Here is a 19,548-nt window from a genome sequence, read left to right on the forward strand (position 1 = left end):
AGCCTGTAAGGTGTCCTTCCCTAGCAGGGGCTCACTAGCGTGTGCTAGGTCCATGCCGGCTCTTCGGTAAGTTGTATCAAATTGTTGAGTGAGACACGGCAGTGCTGGAGGGAGCCAGGTGCTAGAGACAGGAATGGAGTGAGTGTAGGCTGAGGATATTCACTGAGGAATTTGGAGAATCAGATTATGGAGGCCACAGCTGGGAAGATCCGAATCAGTGGCTCTCAACCTTGTTTCCCACCAAGATGTCCTCGCTAGAAGGAGGTGCTCAGGTCTGCAGATCAGGGAAGGGACGTGGAGGGTTGTGTGCAGTCCCTGGAGTTGCTGGGCAGCCTCCTTGAATCACAGATGGAGAAACTGAGGCCACGTGAGGAAACCGCTTACCCATTCCTTGCAGAGCTGGGGCCTGCAGCCCTTTTATCCAACTCCAGGTTCAGTGTATTCATTTCCCATTGTTCTCTGCTGAGCCTCGAGGGGAAGCCAGGTCTGCATTTGTGGAGGAGGGCACAGCCTGTGCGAAGGCACCGTGGTGGGAAAGGGCAGCCAGGCGCGTCTGAAGACGCCGTGTTAGCTGATAAGGCAGGACTGCGGGATATGCGTGGAGAAGGTGGTGGGAGAGCCAAACATCCAGCGAATATGTATCGAGCATCTACTGTATGCCAGACACTGGTCAGGACTGGGGACACAGCATTGAACAAAGCAGGCGAAAATCCCACCCTTTTGGAGCTCATATTCTAGGAGAGGAATATCGACAAATAACAAAATAAAAACATGTTAGATGGGGAGGAGGACTATGGAGAAACACACAGTAGGAAGGAGTTTAGGGAGTGCTGGGCAAGGCCTCACTGAGGGGATGACACTGAGCCAAGACCTAAGGAGGTAGACATCGAGGGTGTCACTATCTGAAAGGAAGAATGTGCCAGACCGGGTGCAGCACGTGCAAAGGCCCTGAGGCAGGTGCATGCGTGGTGTGTGTGAGGAGCGGTGAGGAGGCCAGCGTGGTGGGAGTGAAGTAAGTGAGGGGATGAGGAAGGACATGGTGGTCTGAGATGACAGGGGCCAGATCATATGGGGCCTTAATAGGACTTGGATGAAATGGGAGCCATTGTTGCATCTCGAGGAGGGATGCGATCTCTAACACGACTGCCCTCCAGCCGCTGTGCTGAGAATAGAACGAAGGGGATGATGATCAAGGATGGACGTGGAGGGCCAGTGGAGGGCTATTGCTCTAACCCAGCCGTGGGCAAACTACGGCCCGCGGGCCAGATGCGGCCCGTTTGAAATGAATAAAACTATTGAAAAAAAAGACCGTACCCTTTTATGTAATGATGTTTACTTTGAATTTATATTAGTTCACACAAACACTCCATCCATGCTTTTGTTCCGGCCCTCCGGTCCAGTTTAAGAACCCATTGTGGCCCTCGAGTCAAAAAGTTTGCCCACCCCTGCCCAAGTGAGAGGAGGTGTGCGTGGAGGGTGTGGAGACACGGCAGAGTCTGGGCACAATTTGAAGGCAGAGCAGACAGAATAGACTTGAAAAGAAGGTGGGGGAACAGAGAGGCCGTCTCCTTCCATCTCAGCCCGAATTCTCCCCGGTGCCCACAGCGCATTCAGGTCATGATCCAGCCCAGCGAAGACATCGTCCGCCCGGAGAACGGTCCGGAGCAGCCCCAGGCCAGCGGCTCAGCCAGCAAAGAGGCCTACATCTAGGGGTGCGAGGTGGCTCGCCGACCCGACACTCTCACCCCCGACCTGGCTGAGCAGGACCACCACTTGACGTCTGAAGATACCACCTATCTCAACCTACCTCGAGTGGCGCGTCCAGACACCATCACCACGCAGAGAGGGGAGGTGGGGACAGTCTCACCCCTGCTGGGTCCTGACTTGCGCAAAAATACTCCTCGGCTCCGGCACCTGCGGGCCGGTGACCTTTTTAATCCGGGCCCCATAAGCGTCCAGCAGTGGGCATTTGTGACTGCCGCGTAGGTCACTTTTATCCGCCAGCGAGTGTGACTCGGTGAGGCTGCACCCTCCTGGCTTTTAGTCGTTTCCCTGACTGTTCTCTTAACTGCCGAAACCCGTGACTGTTACCTTGGACTTTGCAGGAGTGCGTTTCCACCGGAAGGCTGCTCTGTACACATGAAAAGGGCATTTTGTATAACAGGTTTCTAGGGAGAGCTCACTCTTAAGTAGCAGGGAGCCAGCAGAGCTCTCTCCGTTTTTTGGTTTTCTCCTTCCCGAGGCAGCTGACTTTAAAACAAGCCCAAGGACCTCAGTCAGCATCCCCCGGCCTGCTTCTCAAGCAGTCTGTACAGGGTCCTGCCTCCCTGCCACCGGCTGAGAGCATCTCTGTGGCTAGGCCTTCCTGCCCCTCCTCGCCAGGCCATTCTGACTGCACCCGGCCCTGCCCATTGGAAACTGCCACAAGCACAATTAAATTTCTAATCAGCATTCTGGGCATCCTATGATCCTGCTGGGGACGTTCCCTCATCGAAGCCCCAGTTTCTCTTAGGATGCCCAGAGTGAGAGAGCACAGAACAGCTGTGGAGGAAATCAAGGTCAAGTGATCCTACCCCTGCGTCCAAATGGATCCAGTGACCGTTTTAAAACGATCTCCTCCCTCACTACCACCCCCTTCAAAGCTGCGGCCCTCTCACCGTCTCTGAAACTCCTCAGTGGGAGTCCCCTCACTGCCACCAAAATCTACCCAGCCACCAACTGAGGCGCTAGTGTTCATCCAGCCCCCCACCCCCACCTCCAAAGTGCTTCCAAGTCGAAAGCTGCTTCCCCGGGAAGTCGGTTCTGTTCCTTTCCGGAATGGGCTCGGTGGTGGCGGTGGCATGTCCGCACATCGGTGAAGACAGTTCCTTGCAGACCCCAGTGACTCAGTGTTCCTCATCTGGCAGGAAGATGGGTTCCCAAGTAGCCAATCGTCTGTTGTGCCCTGTAGCTCGTTAGCTCACAAACTGTGTTTTATAACTAATCCTTAATCACTATGGTAAATAACTGTGACTGTGGGTTTTTTAATCTCTTGTCATTCTCATCTGAAAGTGGCCAGTGACCAGCATATCAGTTCTTGCAATAAGGTATCACCCTCAGAATATTAAGCACATTATTGTAGAGAAAACACAAAGCGTTTGTACACATACACATCCTCGCGCGTGGTAGTTAGGGTCTTGTTGGATATCGTGTAGGAAATCTAAAGCCTGTTCCTGAGATCATCTGTAAAATAGTCTCATTGCTAAGGGCATCCCAAATGCCAGCTGGTGACTCCATGATCAACCTGCATACGTATTGTTCAACTATAGGGTTTAGACTGAAAACAACCCTTCACTGTGTATCATGGTCCCACCCCCATCCTTTTAGAATAAGGGCAGGAAGACTTCAAACTTTCTCTTTGTTCTTCAGTGTGAAACTAAGGCCAAGTCTTTTTAAGACAAATGCAGCGTATTTCATGTTTGTAAGCAAATCTAAGTGAGATGTTTGGCAAGAAATCCCCTAACTGATTTCCATCCAAACCTACTTATATAGCACAATATTACGTGTCGTACAATTACTGTGAGAACTGTGAATATGTGTAACATTTTTTTAGTATTTACCCTGGGGGGAAAAGATATTGTATTATCATATATGCTTTTTTTTTTTGCAATAAGGATTTATTCTCAGAACACCAAGTAAATCTATCTCTATATAAAAAATATATGTAATATAAACATATTCAAACTATATACAGAGCCTGTTTTAAAATAATTACAGCATTATTTAGTAAAATTATCTGTTCTATGGACCAAATGTAAAATATTTATAAATGAAGATGCATTTTAAATGTCTATAAATGGTGTCATAACTGGAGCACGGACATTATGTACATTCCTAAGAATTTAGAGGAAAAATAATAAAGGTTCTATGATCTACAATGTCAAACCTTCAATTCTTGGGGGTGGGGGCACAATTGCCTCTTTAATCAGACTAAACTTACACACAATATTATTTATCCGAGAGAGAGAGAGAGAGAGAGAGAGAGAGAGAGAGAGAGAGAGAGAGGTTTGGGCTCACAATTCAGTGAGATAGAGATGTACTTCCAAAAAGTCTTGGAATGTGTAGCTAAAACATGACTGTGCTACAAAAGGGAGATATTCTTACTGTTCTAGAAAATTTTAATGTGGTCTACTAAATAAATGTCTAAACCCAGGATAATAGGAACATGTTTAGTTAACAAGGACATTCATGCATTCACTCATTGATTCATTCCTTAAAATACTGTTTTTTAAAAATTATTATTATTATATATTGTTATTGATTTCAGAGAGGAAGGGAGAGGGAGAGAGAGATAGAAACATCAATGATAAGAGAGAATCATTGATCGGCTGCCTCCTGCACACCCCCTACTGGGGATCAGGCCCACAACCTGGGCATGTGCCCTTGACCAGAATCAAACCTGGGACCCTTAAGTCACCAAGCTGACGCTCTATCCACTGAGCCAAACCGGCTAAATCTTTTTAAATCTTACTTAAAAAAATTTGAATTCTACAGAGAAGTACAAATGGTTCACCAGTTGACATAGTGATGATATTCTGTCAGTCCAAGTTCAGTCTGGGGAGCAGAACCACCATGAATGTTATGGAATAAGGGATTTATTACAGGAACAAGACCTTCTACAACTGAGGTGGAAGTTAGGAAGTAAGGGTCTGAAAGAGAGAGTTGGGAGATCAGAGCTAAGTCACTAAGCAACTTGAGCAGAAGAAGTCTGAGCAATGTGTGTGTCCCCACAGTGCCTTGCTGCCCCTTTTGCAGATAGAACTCTAATGCCCTGTGAGCACAGAATTCCAGTGGATCCACAATGCGTGCAGTTGAGTGAGACTCAAAGCCCCCACAAGGTAAGTGTGTTATGTCTGCAACTGAGTAAGCAGGGCCTCTGAGAACCCCGCGAGGCCACTCTATTTGAACTGGAACGTGGTTCCGAAGCAGAAAGAAGGCAATGGTGTTAAGAAACACCCATCACCCAAGGAGCCCTCCTCATGTTCTTTGTTACTCAAGGTACTTACCTTATTAGCCAACCACTTACACCGAAAATGATGGCATAGAAGGAAAGGGAAAGATGTGCTAACTCACACTTTCTCTTCCTTCTCAGTTCAGCTGAAGGTGGTGAGTATTGGCAGAAAGTGTGCGTGTCAAAGAAGTGATATAAAAGCAACTCAACTCTGGTCTGATACGAACAAAATGCCAGTGCCTGTCCAAGCTTCGAAATCCATGTTGTGAAATTCACATATGAGCTCAACGCTCTTGCATTTGTATACTATAAAGATGAACAATAAAATTTATGCTAAAGATTTAGATTTCAAATTTTCCTTTACTTGGGATGATATTAAAATAGCAAATTAAGAAGCACCATGACCCGTCAAGAGAATGACCATGGAAGGAAGGAAAGGCCTGATTTTAGTACCTTTAGCAGCACTTTTTTCCTGCTTTTTGAACAAGGGGCCCTGCATTTGTCTTTTGAACTGTTTTTTAGTATTTGTTCTGGGGGCGGGGAAAGATATTGTATTATCATATACTAGAGGCCGGCTGCACGAAATTCGTGCAAGGGTAGGCCTTCGCAGCCCCGGCTGCCTCAGCCCTTGCAGCCCCGCCCCCCCCCGCCCCCACTGGTCCTTCCGGTAGGTTGTTCCACCATCTGGTCTAATTAGCATATTAGCTCTTTATTATATAGGATAGGATATAGGATGCTATTCTTTTGCAATAAAGATTTGTTCTCATAACACCAAGTAAATATATCTCTATATAAAAATATATGTAATATAAACATTCAAACTATATACAGAGCCTGTTCTTAAAAAAAAATTACAGTATAATTACTGTTACAATCTGAAAATAAAGGAGTCGGCCTGGGAAGTGCATGACTCCCACCTCTGGATGTCTGGTGGACGACCTGGAGCCACTGGTCAGCAGGGCAATGGGCAGGGAAGAGCAATGACAAGCTGGGCCCCTCCCGCACCTCTGGGAACACACAGGTGTCTCACTCATCTGACCCTGAAGACCTCCCAGGAGTAATGGCTCCCGCTTTACTTCTGCCTTCCAGTATCAGGCAAATGTTGCTTTTGGCCAACTCTAATCCAGAACTGCACAGAGAAGGGGATTCTGGGAAATGCATTCTTAGCTTAACCAAGTGAACAGGACAATACAACGCCCCTTCCCCCAAAAAACAGAAGAAGAAGAAGAAGAAGAAGAAGAAGAAGAAGAAGAAGAAGAAGGGGAGGGGGAGGGGGAGGGGGAGGAGAAGAAGAAGAAGAAGGTGATTTTGCTAATCCGTTTAAGAGTAAGTTGCTGAAATTTGGACCCTGCTTCTCTTAAAACATGAACACATCTCCTGTGAGAAAAAGGACATTTATCAAATGCAGAAAATTTCACACTGTTACAATAAAATTGTCTAATCTGCAGTCCATATCCAATTTCTCTAATTGTCCTGATAATATGCTTTATAGCAATTTTTGTCTGGTCCTGGGTCCAGGAGCGCCTCTTGCCAGGCAGAGATGGCACTGCAAGACTCCCAAACTCTCTCGGGTTTGATTTGGGGTGAAAAACAAAAAGCACTTGCTGGTCTGTATTAGAGGACCAGCGACATGTTCTGCCTCTGGCTCCTCGAGATGGCCTCAGGCCTGCTTCCTTCCCTTCATTCAGGTCTCTGCTCAAATGGCATCTCCTCCCAGAGGCCTTCCTGACCACCTACCCAAAATAACACACTTCCCTGTCTCTCTCTGTCCCCTAACTCTGCTTTATTTTTCTTTTAAAAATATTTTTATTGATTTTTTTTTTTTTTTTACAAAAAATATGTGCCCTGACTGGAGATTGAACCCACAACCTTGGCATATCGGGACGACACTCTAATAAAATGAGCTACCAGCCAGGGCCTGCTTTATGTTTCTTATTTTCGGGACTTGTATGTTTATTATTGCCTCCCTCCAATATAAAGGAAACTCTGGAAGGATAGAGTCTTTTTCTGGTTCACTGCTCTGTCCTAAATGCCCACAATAGTGCCTGACACACATTAAGAGCTCAATAAATACATGAATGAATGAATGAATGAATGAATATGGACAGAGAATGACAATATAACAGCCATTGAGGTCGCTGGCTTTGGGGTCAGACAGCCCTGAACATGAGTGACAGCTCTGCTGCTCATTCTCCATGCATCTCTGAACATGTCTCAGTTTCCTCACAGAATTCTGGTTAAAGTGAAATTAGTTAAATAAAACAAGGAAAGCACAAAGCAGAGTGCCTGGCCCCAAATGAGCATGCAAAAAATAGGACGTGTTATGGCGATGGTGCTTGAGAGCTTCCCTTATAGAAGGACCTTTTCATTCAGGGTCCATCCCCCACCCAGAGCCCTGTGTTTTGAAGGATTTTGTCTACCAAACTGTCACTTAATAATAAGCCCTCTTTTTTTAATTAATCAGATGTGGCTGCTAATTAGAGCTCCTGATTAGCATGAGGTAACCAGGGTGACAGCACTGAGCTGATATCATTCCAGACATAAACAAAGCAATGTGGCATTTTGGGAACCCAGCTCAACTTGATGGAGGGTAATTATGTGATTTCCTCCTGGCTCTGTGTCATGTGAAAAAGAGTTGCTGACACCCTCTTGGTCTCTCCAGGGACCCTGGCCAGTCCAGGGCCTCAGGTGGGGCCTTTATCTCCATCAGCTCACGAAATATCTGGTTGCAGGCTTTGCATTTCTCCTCTTTAAAATCCAAGCCATGCAGAATGCTTTGAGACGCAAACTGCCAGACGGGGTGACCACAACGCTGGGTCAAGTTAATGGAAAAGAACGCAACAGTGGCTTGCGCTCTTGAAGCTCCAATTGTGGGCACATCTCATTTCTTCAGATGACCTCGCAGCAGTGCAGCTGCTGAGTCCATTCTGAGGCCTGTGCGTTCTTAAGGGGCACGCACTCCGAGGGCTTCCAGGTAAATGACCCTTTTCGTTCCCCCGAGAGCATCAGGGGTGATCAGCATCCCCCACACCCTTTCCCAAACCAGGTCTTGTTATTTTCAAAATTTCCAATTTCACAGCCAAAGATAATCCAGCTTAAATTTCTTCGAATTTCATTGACGCTGGTCTTGTTTTCATGGGTTTCTGGCCTTTTGTATTCATTTTGCCTCTCCCCTGTCTGTCCTCACAACCATTCCTTCTGTGATCCTCTTGGGATCTCCCTTGGGTCGGACCTCACCGAGCTGATGTGTGGCCCTGTAGAGAAGTGCCCAGTGGTGTTGGCAGTGGTGGCGGTAACAGCAGGGATCATGATAATGAGCATTTATGGAGGCCCCACTAGATAAGACGGAGGTGCCAACCGCCGCCCAAGTGCTTTCTCGTCACCCCTCCCAGCAGCCCGTGAGGTGGCTAGTGCCCACCCTCACCTCCTCTGGTCCCTTTCCATTCCCCTTGTTGTGCACACTGGCTCCCTTGTGTCTGTGCCGCAGACACGGGTATTGCTTTTTATAATGGTGACCACATAATAAACTATATATTTTTTTAAAGCACAAACCCACACGAGCTTGCCGATGTGGAGGAGGACAGTTTACTGACAAGATCATCTCATTACGATGTACATGCAATTAAGGACTGTGCTTTGCTTCGGGAGGAAAGTCTCCTTGGTCTACATACAGTGGTTCTCAACCTTCTGGCCCTTTAAATACAGCTCCTCGTGTTGTGACCCAACCATAAAATTATTTTCGTTGCTACTTCATAACTGCAATGTTGCTACTGTTATGAATCGTAATGTAAATATCTGATATGCAGGATGGACTTAGGCGACCCCTGTGAAAGGGTTGTTCTACCCCCAAAGGGGTCGCGACCCCCAGGTTGAGAACCACTGGACTAAAATGTGCTCAAGAGGACAGGTGGGAGCCCAACCAGGTGGAAAACTAGTAACTCCACCCAAGGAGAAACCAAAGCTCCAGCAACCTGGTCACTAGAGGTTTCACCTAATGTTTTTAAGGCGATTTTTGGAGTTTTCTTTGAGGTTTGGGTCAGTTCAGGTCTGAAAAGAAGCAGACACCAAGACAGAATTAAAAGTAAGATAGATTTGCTCGGGCGTATGCCTTTAAATGATGCAGCAGAGAAAGGGCAGGACAGGCAGGTGGATACTCAGGCCACGCTGATGCCGGGCACCTGTGCAAGGAGAGGGGGGAGGAAGGAGCTGGGGCAGGAAGAGCCTCAGGCTGTAGGCTGTGCTGGGACAGTGTCAGCCAGACCTATGGACAGCCCCAGTGCAATGACTGTCATTGGAGGAGTCCCCGGCAGAGAAATGTCCAGGCCCCAGGACCTCCACCACCCTCAGTCCCTGATGGGGCCTCCAGGGAGAGTACGGACTTATTCAAACACTGCCGTGGATCCTGAAGACAGTGCAGCTGGAGGCACAGGCCGACTGCACTCCCACAGCAGTTCTCCGAATCACAGGCTTGCAGGGACAAGGAAAGGACACCCGGATGCCTTCTACCTGCCCAGCACTTTCTCAGGGACTGCTGTTTACCCCCACCACCAATCTACCCAAAGGTAGGGCTTCTTATTTCCATTTATAGATGAATATCCTGAGGCTCAGAGAGGGAAAGCAACTCCCCCGAGCCCACACAGCAATAAGTCACGGGGCTGGACACCACCGTCACCTCCGTGGGCAGAAACATACACGGGGCACCAGACCAAGGTCTAAAACAAGGCAGAGTGCAGGCCAGAGAAAATCCCGTGGCTTGGATGTTGGGGGCTTCTGCCCCTTCATTGCTGGAGCCTGAGGGGTTGTCCCCACCTCTTTGGGGGGCAATCTGGATGTAAGGGCCTACACTGACCCAGTGAGTCCTGGGGGCTCAAGAGGAGAGGTACAAGGGCCATGCCAGGTAGCCCCAGCACAGGAGCCCAGAGCACAAAAGAACCTTAACTGCCTCTTCAGAAGATGGCAGTGCACCTGAGCTTCAGAGAGGGCGCCAGGGGAAGACTGACCCTGGGCTGCCCACCACCAATCTGATACAGAGTCTGGGAGGGGTGGGGGGGTGGGGGGGTGGCGGGGGAGGGGTGGGGGGTGGGGGGGTGGCGGGGGAGGGGTCCAGAACTTGTCTTCTAAAAAGCAGCCCAACCCTTTCTCATGGGGAAAGTTTGCTGCCCGTCACATCAAGAAACACTGTTTAAAACAATCCAGAAACCCAAATTGAGGAACATTTTACAAAACAACAGGCCTGCGCTCTTGAAAAATATCAAGGTCGTAAAAGGCAAAGATTGAAGAATGTTCAGATTCAGGTGGCATGACAACTGAATGCGACAGATAATCCTGGGCCAGAAAAAAATTCCTTTTCTTTTGTTGTAAAGGGCATTAGTGGGACCATAGGTGAAATTTGAATAAGGTATGTGGATTAGATAATAATCAGTATAATTTCCTGATTATTGATTAATTAGCACTGTGGTTATGTAAGAGAATGCCCTTGCTTTTAGGAAATGCATGCTGAAGTATTCAGGGGTAAAGGGACATCATGTCTACAATTTATTTTTAAGTAACTGAGGAAAAACATTAATTGTGTGTGTGTGTGTGTGTGTGTGTGTGTGTGTGTGTGTGTGTGTGTGGAGAGTGAGAGAGAAAGAGAATGACGAAGCAGGTCAATGTGAAGAAATAACACCTGAGAAAGCCAGGTGAAGGGTATACAGACTCTTTATACTAATTTTGCAACTTCTAAGTCTGAAATGAATTAGACACACAATCTAGGAAGAGCCTGGGCATCACCTTCCTTTGGTGAGAGCCATACAGGGTGGTGTGGATGGGGTTCCTGCAGGGATGAGGGAGGAGGGGGGAGGGAGACAAGCTTGGGTCTGGACCAAGACTGCTCCTCACTCACTCACTCCTGTCCCTGCAACAGCCCCTCTTCTTCTGGAAAGCTCCTCCTTCAGGTCTCAGCTGAGAAGCTACCTCCTTGAAGCCCTTTAGGATCACCCACCACAGTCCAGGCTGTGCTGGGTGCCCCCTGTGCTCCCAGAGCTCCCTCTCACAGCACTGTCTCCCCCACTGGGCTATGAGCCCCTTGGGGCTGGAGGGGGGTGTGGACTGTGTCTCATTGGTCTTTGTGTCCCCAGTTCTGACACGATGTTTGCCACATGCCGATATTCAAAAGGCATCGCTTTTGGTGGCCTATTCCCGAGACTCAGCACTAACGAAGCCCTGCCTACCCTCTGTGTCATTAGTGCCCATCAAACCTAAGGGCGATCTGATTACTCTCACGTTACGAATGAAAAAAAAAAAAATGGTGCTTAGAGAGAAACACGTGACTTGCTTTTAAAAAAAATTCCTGGATAAATGCATGAGTAAATGAATGAATAAGGCAGAAAGTACAGAGTGTTCTATGATCCCAACGGGGACAAAGGTGTGTGTTTTCGGGGTTGGAGGGGCACTCCAGGAGACAAATCCCAGTTCAACCAAAGCAAATACATTCTCATAGTCAGGATTGTCCAACAACAGAACAAGCTGCCTCAGTAGGAAGTGAGCTCACCATCTCTGGAGGTATGCAAGCAGAGAGCCCCACCCTGACAGACAGAGATGAAAGGAAGATGAGAGGTGGCTGCACACCTGGGAGGGGCTAATTCTATGATTCTGCTGGCAGCAGATGTTTTCTGAGCTGGTCCAGTGGGAGAAGGGACTTGGGACTCTGGCTATCTGAAGATAAGCATTTGCTCTCTTTTTCTCGCCCTTGCCTAACCCCCATCCCACTCCACCCCACCCCAAGAATAACATTTTTCTAATGGCCAAGTCCTGACCCATTAAAAGATTAATTTTAAAAATTGGCCTTTGCACTATTTTTAAGCTGAAACTTTGCAACAAAACGATGGCCTCATTAGACTTTATTTAAAGCGAGGAAGCAACTCCAATGAGACTACTAGTGATCACGTGGGGCCTGCAGCTGGCCCCATCTGGGTCTTGGGAGCCAACTGGGACGTTCAAAATCGCATCTTCTCAGCCTCAGTCGGAATCCAGCTCCCAGCCTCCACCCTACCCAGCTTTCCCACCCCAGGCTCCTACTAGCCCTTGATGTGTGACCCTCACCTGGGGGTACACCCTTCCAAATATAGCTCAACTCAGGCCTCTCCTCTTCCCCTCCTCCACCCAAGCCACCACCATGGTTCACCAGCTGGCTGCAGTGGCCTCCTAGCTGGTTGCTGGCTTCCAGTTTTGACCTTCTATCTCCACACACACCCGGGAGCCCTTTCTAAAGCTGAGTCAGGCCGTGAGACCCGAGACCCGCCTGCTGAAAACCCTCTCACAGCCTCCGGCTGCTCTGAGTATCAGGTTCAAACTCCTCACTGTCCCCTGCAGGGTCCCGTCTGACCTGGTCTCCCACCTTCAGCCACATCCAGCTGCCCCTTGTTCTCTGCACACTCACCTGCCTGTTCTCATCTCTGGCTTTGCACCTGTCCCCCCTCAGCTCTACTTTACAAACTCCTGCTCACACTTTCCTGAGCCAGGCCCCTCGCATGCTCAGGAGGCCTCTGGAAGGCTTGGCTGTGCACAAATGCACTGTAGCATCATCTCTTCCCACTTTCATTCCCCAGCTGGTCTGCCAGTCCCATGAGGACAGAGACTGTCCTGCTCACCACCATTTCCCTGGCCCCAAACACACGCGTGTCACATTGTAGAGGTTCCATAACCATGTGCTGATTGAAATGGGCGGATGCATGACACTGCAAGAATACCAGAAGACAGATTGAACAGTATTCCTGGCAGAAACAAACCAACACATATAAATAACATAAATACAAACACAAATGAATGATTGAATGGATGAATACATAAATGTAAGTAAGTAAGAGAGAACATTTCCTCCAAAACATTGGAAGTGATGGTTCTCAGCCCTGGCTACATGTTGGAACTGCCTGGGCGACTTTTAAACTCTCCCCACAGGCCCATCTCCGACCAGCAGACTCAGAATCCTTAGTGGGGGGGCTGAGGCTTCAGATTCTAACATGAAGCCAGGGTTGAGTGGTTCTCAAAGTGTGGTCCCTGGAGCATCATCATCAGCTTCACCTGGAAACATCCGTGTTTCTCAAACAAGCACAGTGATCACCTGATTCAGGGGAACAGTCTGGTCACCTGCGTGTCTGACACGTTCCCAGATGCTGCAGGAGCTGCTGGTTGTGGGAGCACTTGGAGGTCCAGGGCCTCAGAAGCATTCTTTCTCTCTAGTCCTTTGCTGAGAAAGAAGGATGGATACTGCTCTCTGGTCTGGAGGAAGGAAGCTCCATGAGGGTGGGACAGAGATTGCTCTACTAATTTTTCTCCTTTTCTTTACTTTCCCATTTATACATATGAGGAACTTGAGGCCTGAGGAGGATCCGTAATTTGCCCAAAGCCCAGGATCAAATCCTTTTACAAGTTGATTTAATGGAATATTTATTGAGCACTTGCAGTGCCAGACACTGCTGTGAACTAGAAGACAGGCATCTTCACTCAGCCCTACTCCCTTCCACGTTGGCACCAGCTCCCCAAGGTTGGAACCCTAGGGATGGAAGGCTCAGCGCCCACTCAACTGGGACTGGGGGGAGGGGGGGAGGGCGGGGGGGAGGGGATGACAAGGGCTGGGCCAGGCTTCCTGCTTCCCTCATATCCTGATGGAAGATGCAGATCTATCCCCTGCTTCCTGAGCCCCAGGGCCTGCCAAGACCCCAGGGGAATGTAACCAGGAGCAAATGAGGCAAGGCAGCCAAGCAGAGGCTCCTGGCTGGCAGCCATCCACCATGCTCCCTTCCTTGGGGGACGCTCAGATTTTGTAAAAGCCCATTTCCTCTCTGTCGAGGTGTCTTTGGAGACCCTGGAAAGACACAGTTGGCTGTGAACCAACAGCCATTTTCCCCTTCTTCCTCAGTGGGAAACCCTGATATTGTTCAGATACCAGACAGCCCTGGGCTGCATCCAACTGGCTAACTCCAACTTCTCTTTGAAGTGTTGGCTTTGGTGCCCGCCCTCCAGGGAGAATTCCCGGACTGCCAGCACCACTCTCTGGAATCTGAGACCCATCAGGCAAGAAGAGGGTGGCACTTGACCTTCTCTCAATGACCTTGGAAGGCAAGCAAGACAGGCCTTCTCAGCCCCACTTGACAGATTAAGACACTGAGAACCCAAGAGGACATGAGACCTACACAAAATCACAGTAAGACTTCCACCTGAAAACAGGCCCCAGATATGCCTGTGGGATTTGGCAACAGTGGCAGGGAGAATAGTAATACCTGCTGAGTTTTACTTGGCATTTATAAAGAAGGGCTCTAAGAGTTTTTTATGGATTCAGTCACATAATCTTCACAACAGCTCTGAGCAGTAAGTAGTATTATCATCCCCAATTTATAGGTAAGGAACCAGATGTGCAAAGAGATGCCTGCTCCTACAGCTACCAAATACTCATCACCAATGACCCGAATACTGATCTTTTCACCGAGTATGTACAGCAGGGGTGGGAACATCCAGCCCATGGGCCATATAAGGGCTGTGAAATCCTTTGGTCTGGCCGAGGCATTTGGGGTGAGTTAATTAAGTGTTTGACCAAATGTAGCAGGGTAATTTTTAACTTGTTAATTTTGTATGGCCTGGGAGTGTTGTTATAAATATCCAAATGTCCATTGGCAGGAACAAAGTTCCCCATCCCTGCAGCTACTAAAGAGATCTTCCTCGTCCGTTACATCTGCAGGACTTTTAAAAATCATGCGTGGCGGTATCAGCAAGGACTCAGGGGAAGGAACACACTCATAGAGGTAGGACAGATGCCTACACTTATTTTTTTTAAAACTTTCTGGACATAATTTGGTAGTAAAATATAGTAAGAAGATTTTCTTGACTCACCAATTCCACTTCTAGGAATCTCTTTCTCAGAAAATACTAAGAAATGCTGGCCAAAATTTGTATGCAAACATTTTCGTTGCGCTATTATACATAACAACAGCAGCAAAAGAAAGGCGTTCACCTAGAACTTCAATGGGTGTATGGGTAAACAATGGCGATCTCAGCCCATAAAACATGACCCAGCCATTAAAAGTGATGTTAAAACAGAAAAGTACATGTTTTTCTAATTATGTCCAAAATTCAATAATGTGTAAAAAAAAAAAAAAAAAGAAATAGGATTCAAAAGGATAAATACATAATATCATTGTGTTGTGTTGTATTTTTGTATTATATACCTGGAAGAAAATATTCCCAAGAATTAACTCTGTGTTCAGCAATGTTGACTAAATTGACTGACGAGGGCGAGGCAGGAGACCCAGTGATCTCATTTCTCCTCGTAGCAGCCCCTGACATAGCCACCACTATGTGATTCCTCAGATGGGACCACTGAGGCACAGGAAATTAAATGTCTCACGAAAGCCAGGCTTATCCGACTCCAGAGCCCATACCCAGCCCACACCTTCCACTCTCTACTGCTCTATGCACACTCTCTTGGTATAACGTGATGGGTAAACAGTTAAGTCTTTATATGCTTTTAAAACTGTTGTCCAAGCTTTTGACAATGAACATCTATCACTTACATAATCAAGGAGGGGAAGGCAATAAAATAACTTGTTTATGCAAAGTGACCAGAAAGTTCCAGGAGGCTGTACACACCCAAGTGTTAGCAATGATGATCTCCAGCTGGCAGCCGCGATGGAGCGTTCTGGGCCCTTCGTTTTGCTCTATTTTATCGTTTTCCTGTGGAAAGCAAGCACATGAGTTATTTGGAACCGAGTAAGTTTGGCATCTGGGATTTCCACTGGGTCCGCAGCAGTTGGGCTGGAGGGGGCCTGCTCTGATGGGTGGGAGTGGCACCTCCAGACCCTGCCAGCCTCCCACCCACCAGCCTGGGGCATGGCTGCTCCCTCCCACAGGAAAGGCACGGAGCCAACACCAGCTTGTGTCTCTCCTGTTCCCTCCCAAGAGAGCCGTGTCCTTGCTCATCTGGAACTTTCAATTAATCAGGCACCAGGCTCCAGCTCAGAGGCTGAGCAAATGTTCCGAGGAGAAAAAGAAACACCAGCCCAACAACTCCGGGAGGACGGTTCATTTTAATTAAAGTGAGGATCAGGGCAGCTCCAAAACCCTCCTGATGAAACCTCAGGCTGGCCAGAGAGGTGCCCTTGGGAGAGAAGGGGCCTCAGTTTCCTCAGCTGTAAATCTGGGATAATAGTGAGGCCTATCTCACAGGACTGTTGTGAGAATTAAATTAGTAAATATGTGTAAAGTGTAAGAACAGTGCCTGGTACATAGCCCACACTCAATAAATGTTAGCTATTATTAAGACACTTTACATTTACACAGATTAACTCATTGATCCATCCCAACATCCCATGTGTCAGTTACTTTCATTAGCCCTCTTGACAGAGGCACAGAAAAGCCAAGTAACTTGCCCCAGGTCACACAGCCCCCCAGTAAGGAGAGGGGCAGGATTTAGACCCAGGCCCTATGGCTCCATAGCCCACATGCTTGGCCAGGATTTTATCTGCTTCTCAGTGTAGATGTGAAAATGTAAGCATGGATAGCACTTTGTAGCAATTTTTTTAAAAAGATGATGAATATTAAGGAAGTGGTTGTCAGAGTTGAAAGGGCAGGGGGCAGAGGGGTCAGGCAGACTGTTGTTCAAGCCTCAGTGTGGCTACTTTCTAGGTGTATGCCTTTGGATAGATGAGTGGATAAGTAGGTAAATGATTAAATAGATGGATGGGCAGATGGATGAATAAATAGACAAGTGAGTGGAGAGAGGAATAGGAGAATAAATAGATTAATAGATAAACAATGGATGAGTGGGTGAATGAATGGATAGCTCTGTGGTTGGCAAACCGCAGCTCGCGAGCCACATGCGGCTCTTTGGCCCCTTGAGTGTGGCTCTTCCACAAAATACCACATGCGGGCGCACATGTACAGTGCAATTGAAACTTCGTGGCCCATGCGCAGAAGTCGGTATTTTGTGGAAGAGCCACACTCAAGGGACCAAAGAGCCGCATGTGGCTCGCGAGCCGCGGTTTGCCGAGCCACAGTTTGTCAACCACTGGGATAGATGAATGACTGGGGGGCACATAGACAGATGGAAGCATGCTGGTCCTTCCTCTAGCATTAGAGGGAGAAAAACTCAAATCTTGGACTTCAAGGTTTGGAAGGTTACTCTGCCTACCCCAGCCCTTATCTTTAATGGTCACAGCAATCTATATATATATATGTAATCTATATATATAAAAGGTTAATATGCTAAGTGTCCCTCTGACTGGTCGCTATGATGCACACTGACCACCAGGGGGCAGACGCTCAACGCAGAAGCTGCCGTGACATGCACTGGGCATTTACAAAGAAACAGCACCGCAGACTAGTCCCAACAAAGCAACACTCAGCTTCCCCCAGGTGGCCCTGCCACTACCCCGAGCAACAGCTCACCAATCACAGCCAGCGCTGCCGAGACCCCACGGCACAAAATGTGGCCCACAGCCCAGCCCAGCCTGGAAATGGTGGCTGTGGGCGCCAGGTAATGATGTCATGTAGCAACGCCCGGTTTCCTCTCCCTAGCGACTAGCCTCCTTGGAGTTTCTTCAACCCAGGAACACAGCTTTCTTTATAGCAGGGAGCAAACATTTTACACTTTAACCAAATGTCTGTGAAGCGTTTTCCTGTGCCTCGTCTCATTTGATCCTCAAGATCAAATGTAGTTGGGGTTCAAGAAATACATGTGACAAAAAGATCAATACTGGAGTAGGTAGAAAGGAGACTTGGTAAAATCCTATTTTCTTTTCATTAGCCAGAAAACAGAGATTTAGAAAGTTTGGAAATTTGATCCGACTGAAAAGAAGTAAGAAATGGTGGACCTTGAAGATGACTTCAGGTTTCCTCAGAATACAACCAAACACTGCTGCAGTTAAATACTAGTATTTTACCCTTTGTTCTCCCTGCGTGGTCTACAATAATAATCTGCTTCGTGTTGATATTTACTGCTGTGTTGCTGACAATTACTTGACAGAGAAGTTGGGGTGCTTCACTGGGCTGGAAAAAGTTTAGCTAAATCAGAAAGCAGGTCTAATTAAGCAAATGTATTCTATATATATGAAAGGCTAAGTTGACACATGCATGTGTGATACATATAAAGCTCTTGCTGGTGCCAAACATGTATGTTTCGATCTGTCATTGTGGATCGTGAGTTTGGTTGACACTTCTATTATAGAGAAAGGGAGAATAGCAATATTAAAATATTTCTTCTGCCGAAACCGGTTTGGCTCAGTGGATAGAGCGTCGGCCTGCGGACTGAAGGGTCCCGGGTTCAATTCCGGTCGAGGGCATGTGCCTGGGTTGCGGGCATATCCCCAGTGGGAGATGTGCGGGAGGCAGTTGATCGATGTTTCTCTCTCATCGATGTTTCTAGCTCTCTATTTCTCTCCCTTCCTCTCTGTAAAAAATCAATAAAATATATTAAAAAATAAAATAAAATAAAAATAAATAAATAAAATAAAATATTTCTTCTAATTGATTCCTTTCAATGTGCATGAATCCATGCACTGGGCCACTAGTAGTAACATATTCTTAAATCAGGATTTTTTTAAAAAAAATTGAGATGCAATTCACATAACATAAAAGTAACCATTTTAAAGTACGTAATTCAGTGGTGTTTAATACATTCATAATGTTGCACAACTATCACCTCTATCTGGTTCCCAAACATTTCATCACCCCAAAACAAAACCCTATTAAGCAGTTTTTCTCCATCTTCCCTTCCCCAGCCACTGGCAGCCACTAACCTACTTTCTATACCCCCCAAATGTACCTTTTCTGCACATTTCTTATAAATGGAATCATATATTATTTGACCCTTTGTGTCTGGTTTCTTAAATCAGACTTATTGCAACAAAAACGAATTTCTGAGGTCAGGGAGGAATCTGTAACATGGGCATATAACAGCTCTGCCTGCCTGCTCCTGCTTGGAAGACAGAGGGGCTCATGGAAGCAGCCAGGCTGAGTAGCAGGCTGGCGAAGGACCCCTGGCCCACAGACTATAAAGTGGACATGGAGACTAGCTGACCTCTTGGGGTTTGCCAAGCATCTGGCTTAGAGTCTGGCAGTAGTAGTGAGAATTTATGAACTGAAATGACCTTCAGTGAGTGGCAGGAGGAGGAATAAACATTCCCCTCACCTCCTGGCACTGTACCTCTCTCACCTCTGTTAATAATAAACACCAGTAAATGCCAACAAACACAGAGTGCTTGCTGTGTTCCAGAGACTTCAGCGCTCCTTTCCACTCACTCTTACCCATAACCCTGCCCAGGGTTTATCAGAGACCCATTTTTCAGATGCTGATGTAGAGGTCAGAGAGGTGAAGAGACTCACCCAATGACACACAGCAGAAAGTGGCTGAGCTGGGCTTTAGCCCGCACGTGGTCCAGTGCCAGCCCCGTGCTCTTTCCCCTGCAGCATGCTGCCCTTTCCTCTCCTTATTGGGAACTTGATGCCTGCAAAGGATTCAAACCCTGAAGGACTGAGACCCCTGTATCCCACCCCCAGGAACTTTCTTCTTAAACACTTCCTGTTGC

At 47.4% G+C, this 19,548-nt stretch overlaps 1 protein-coding gene across 2 annotated transcripts in view; it reads left to right on the plus strand.

Moving 5' to 3' along the window:
* SLC6A1 (solute carrier family 6 member 1) overlaps positions 1-3,917 on the plus strand; it is a 43,911-nt gene extending 39,994 nt beyond the window's left edge. For both annotated transcript variants that reach the window (XM_036332185.1, XM_036332186.1), the window contains exon 16: positions 1,606-3,917. In XM_036332185.1, coding sequence (XP_036188078.1) covers positions 1,606-1,710 — 105 coding nt within the window. In that variant the 3' untranslated portion in view covers positions 1,711-3,917. The remainder of the gene's footprint in view (positions 1-1,605) is intronic.
* Positions 3,918-19,548: the final 15,631 nt, after the last annotated feature.

The sequence above is a fragment of the Myotis myotis genome, unplaced genomic scaffold, assembly GCF_014108235.1.
Source record: "Myotis myotis isolate mMyoMyo1 unplaced genomic scaffold, mMyoMyo1.p scaffold_m19_p_13, whole genome shotgun sequence".
NCBI lineage: Eukaryota > Metazoa > Chordata > Mammalia > Chiroptera > Vespertilionidae > Myotis > Myotis myotis.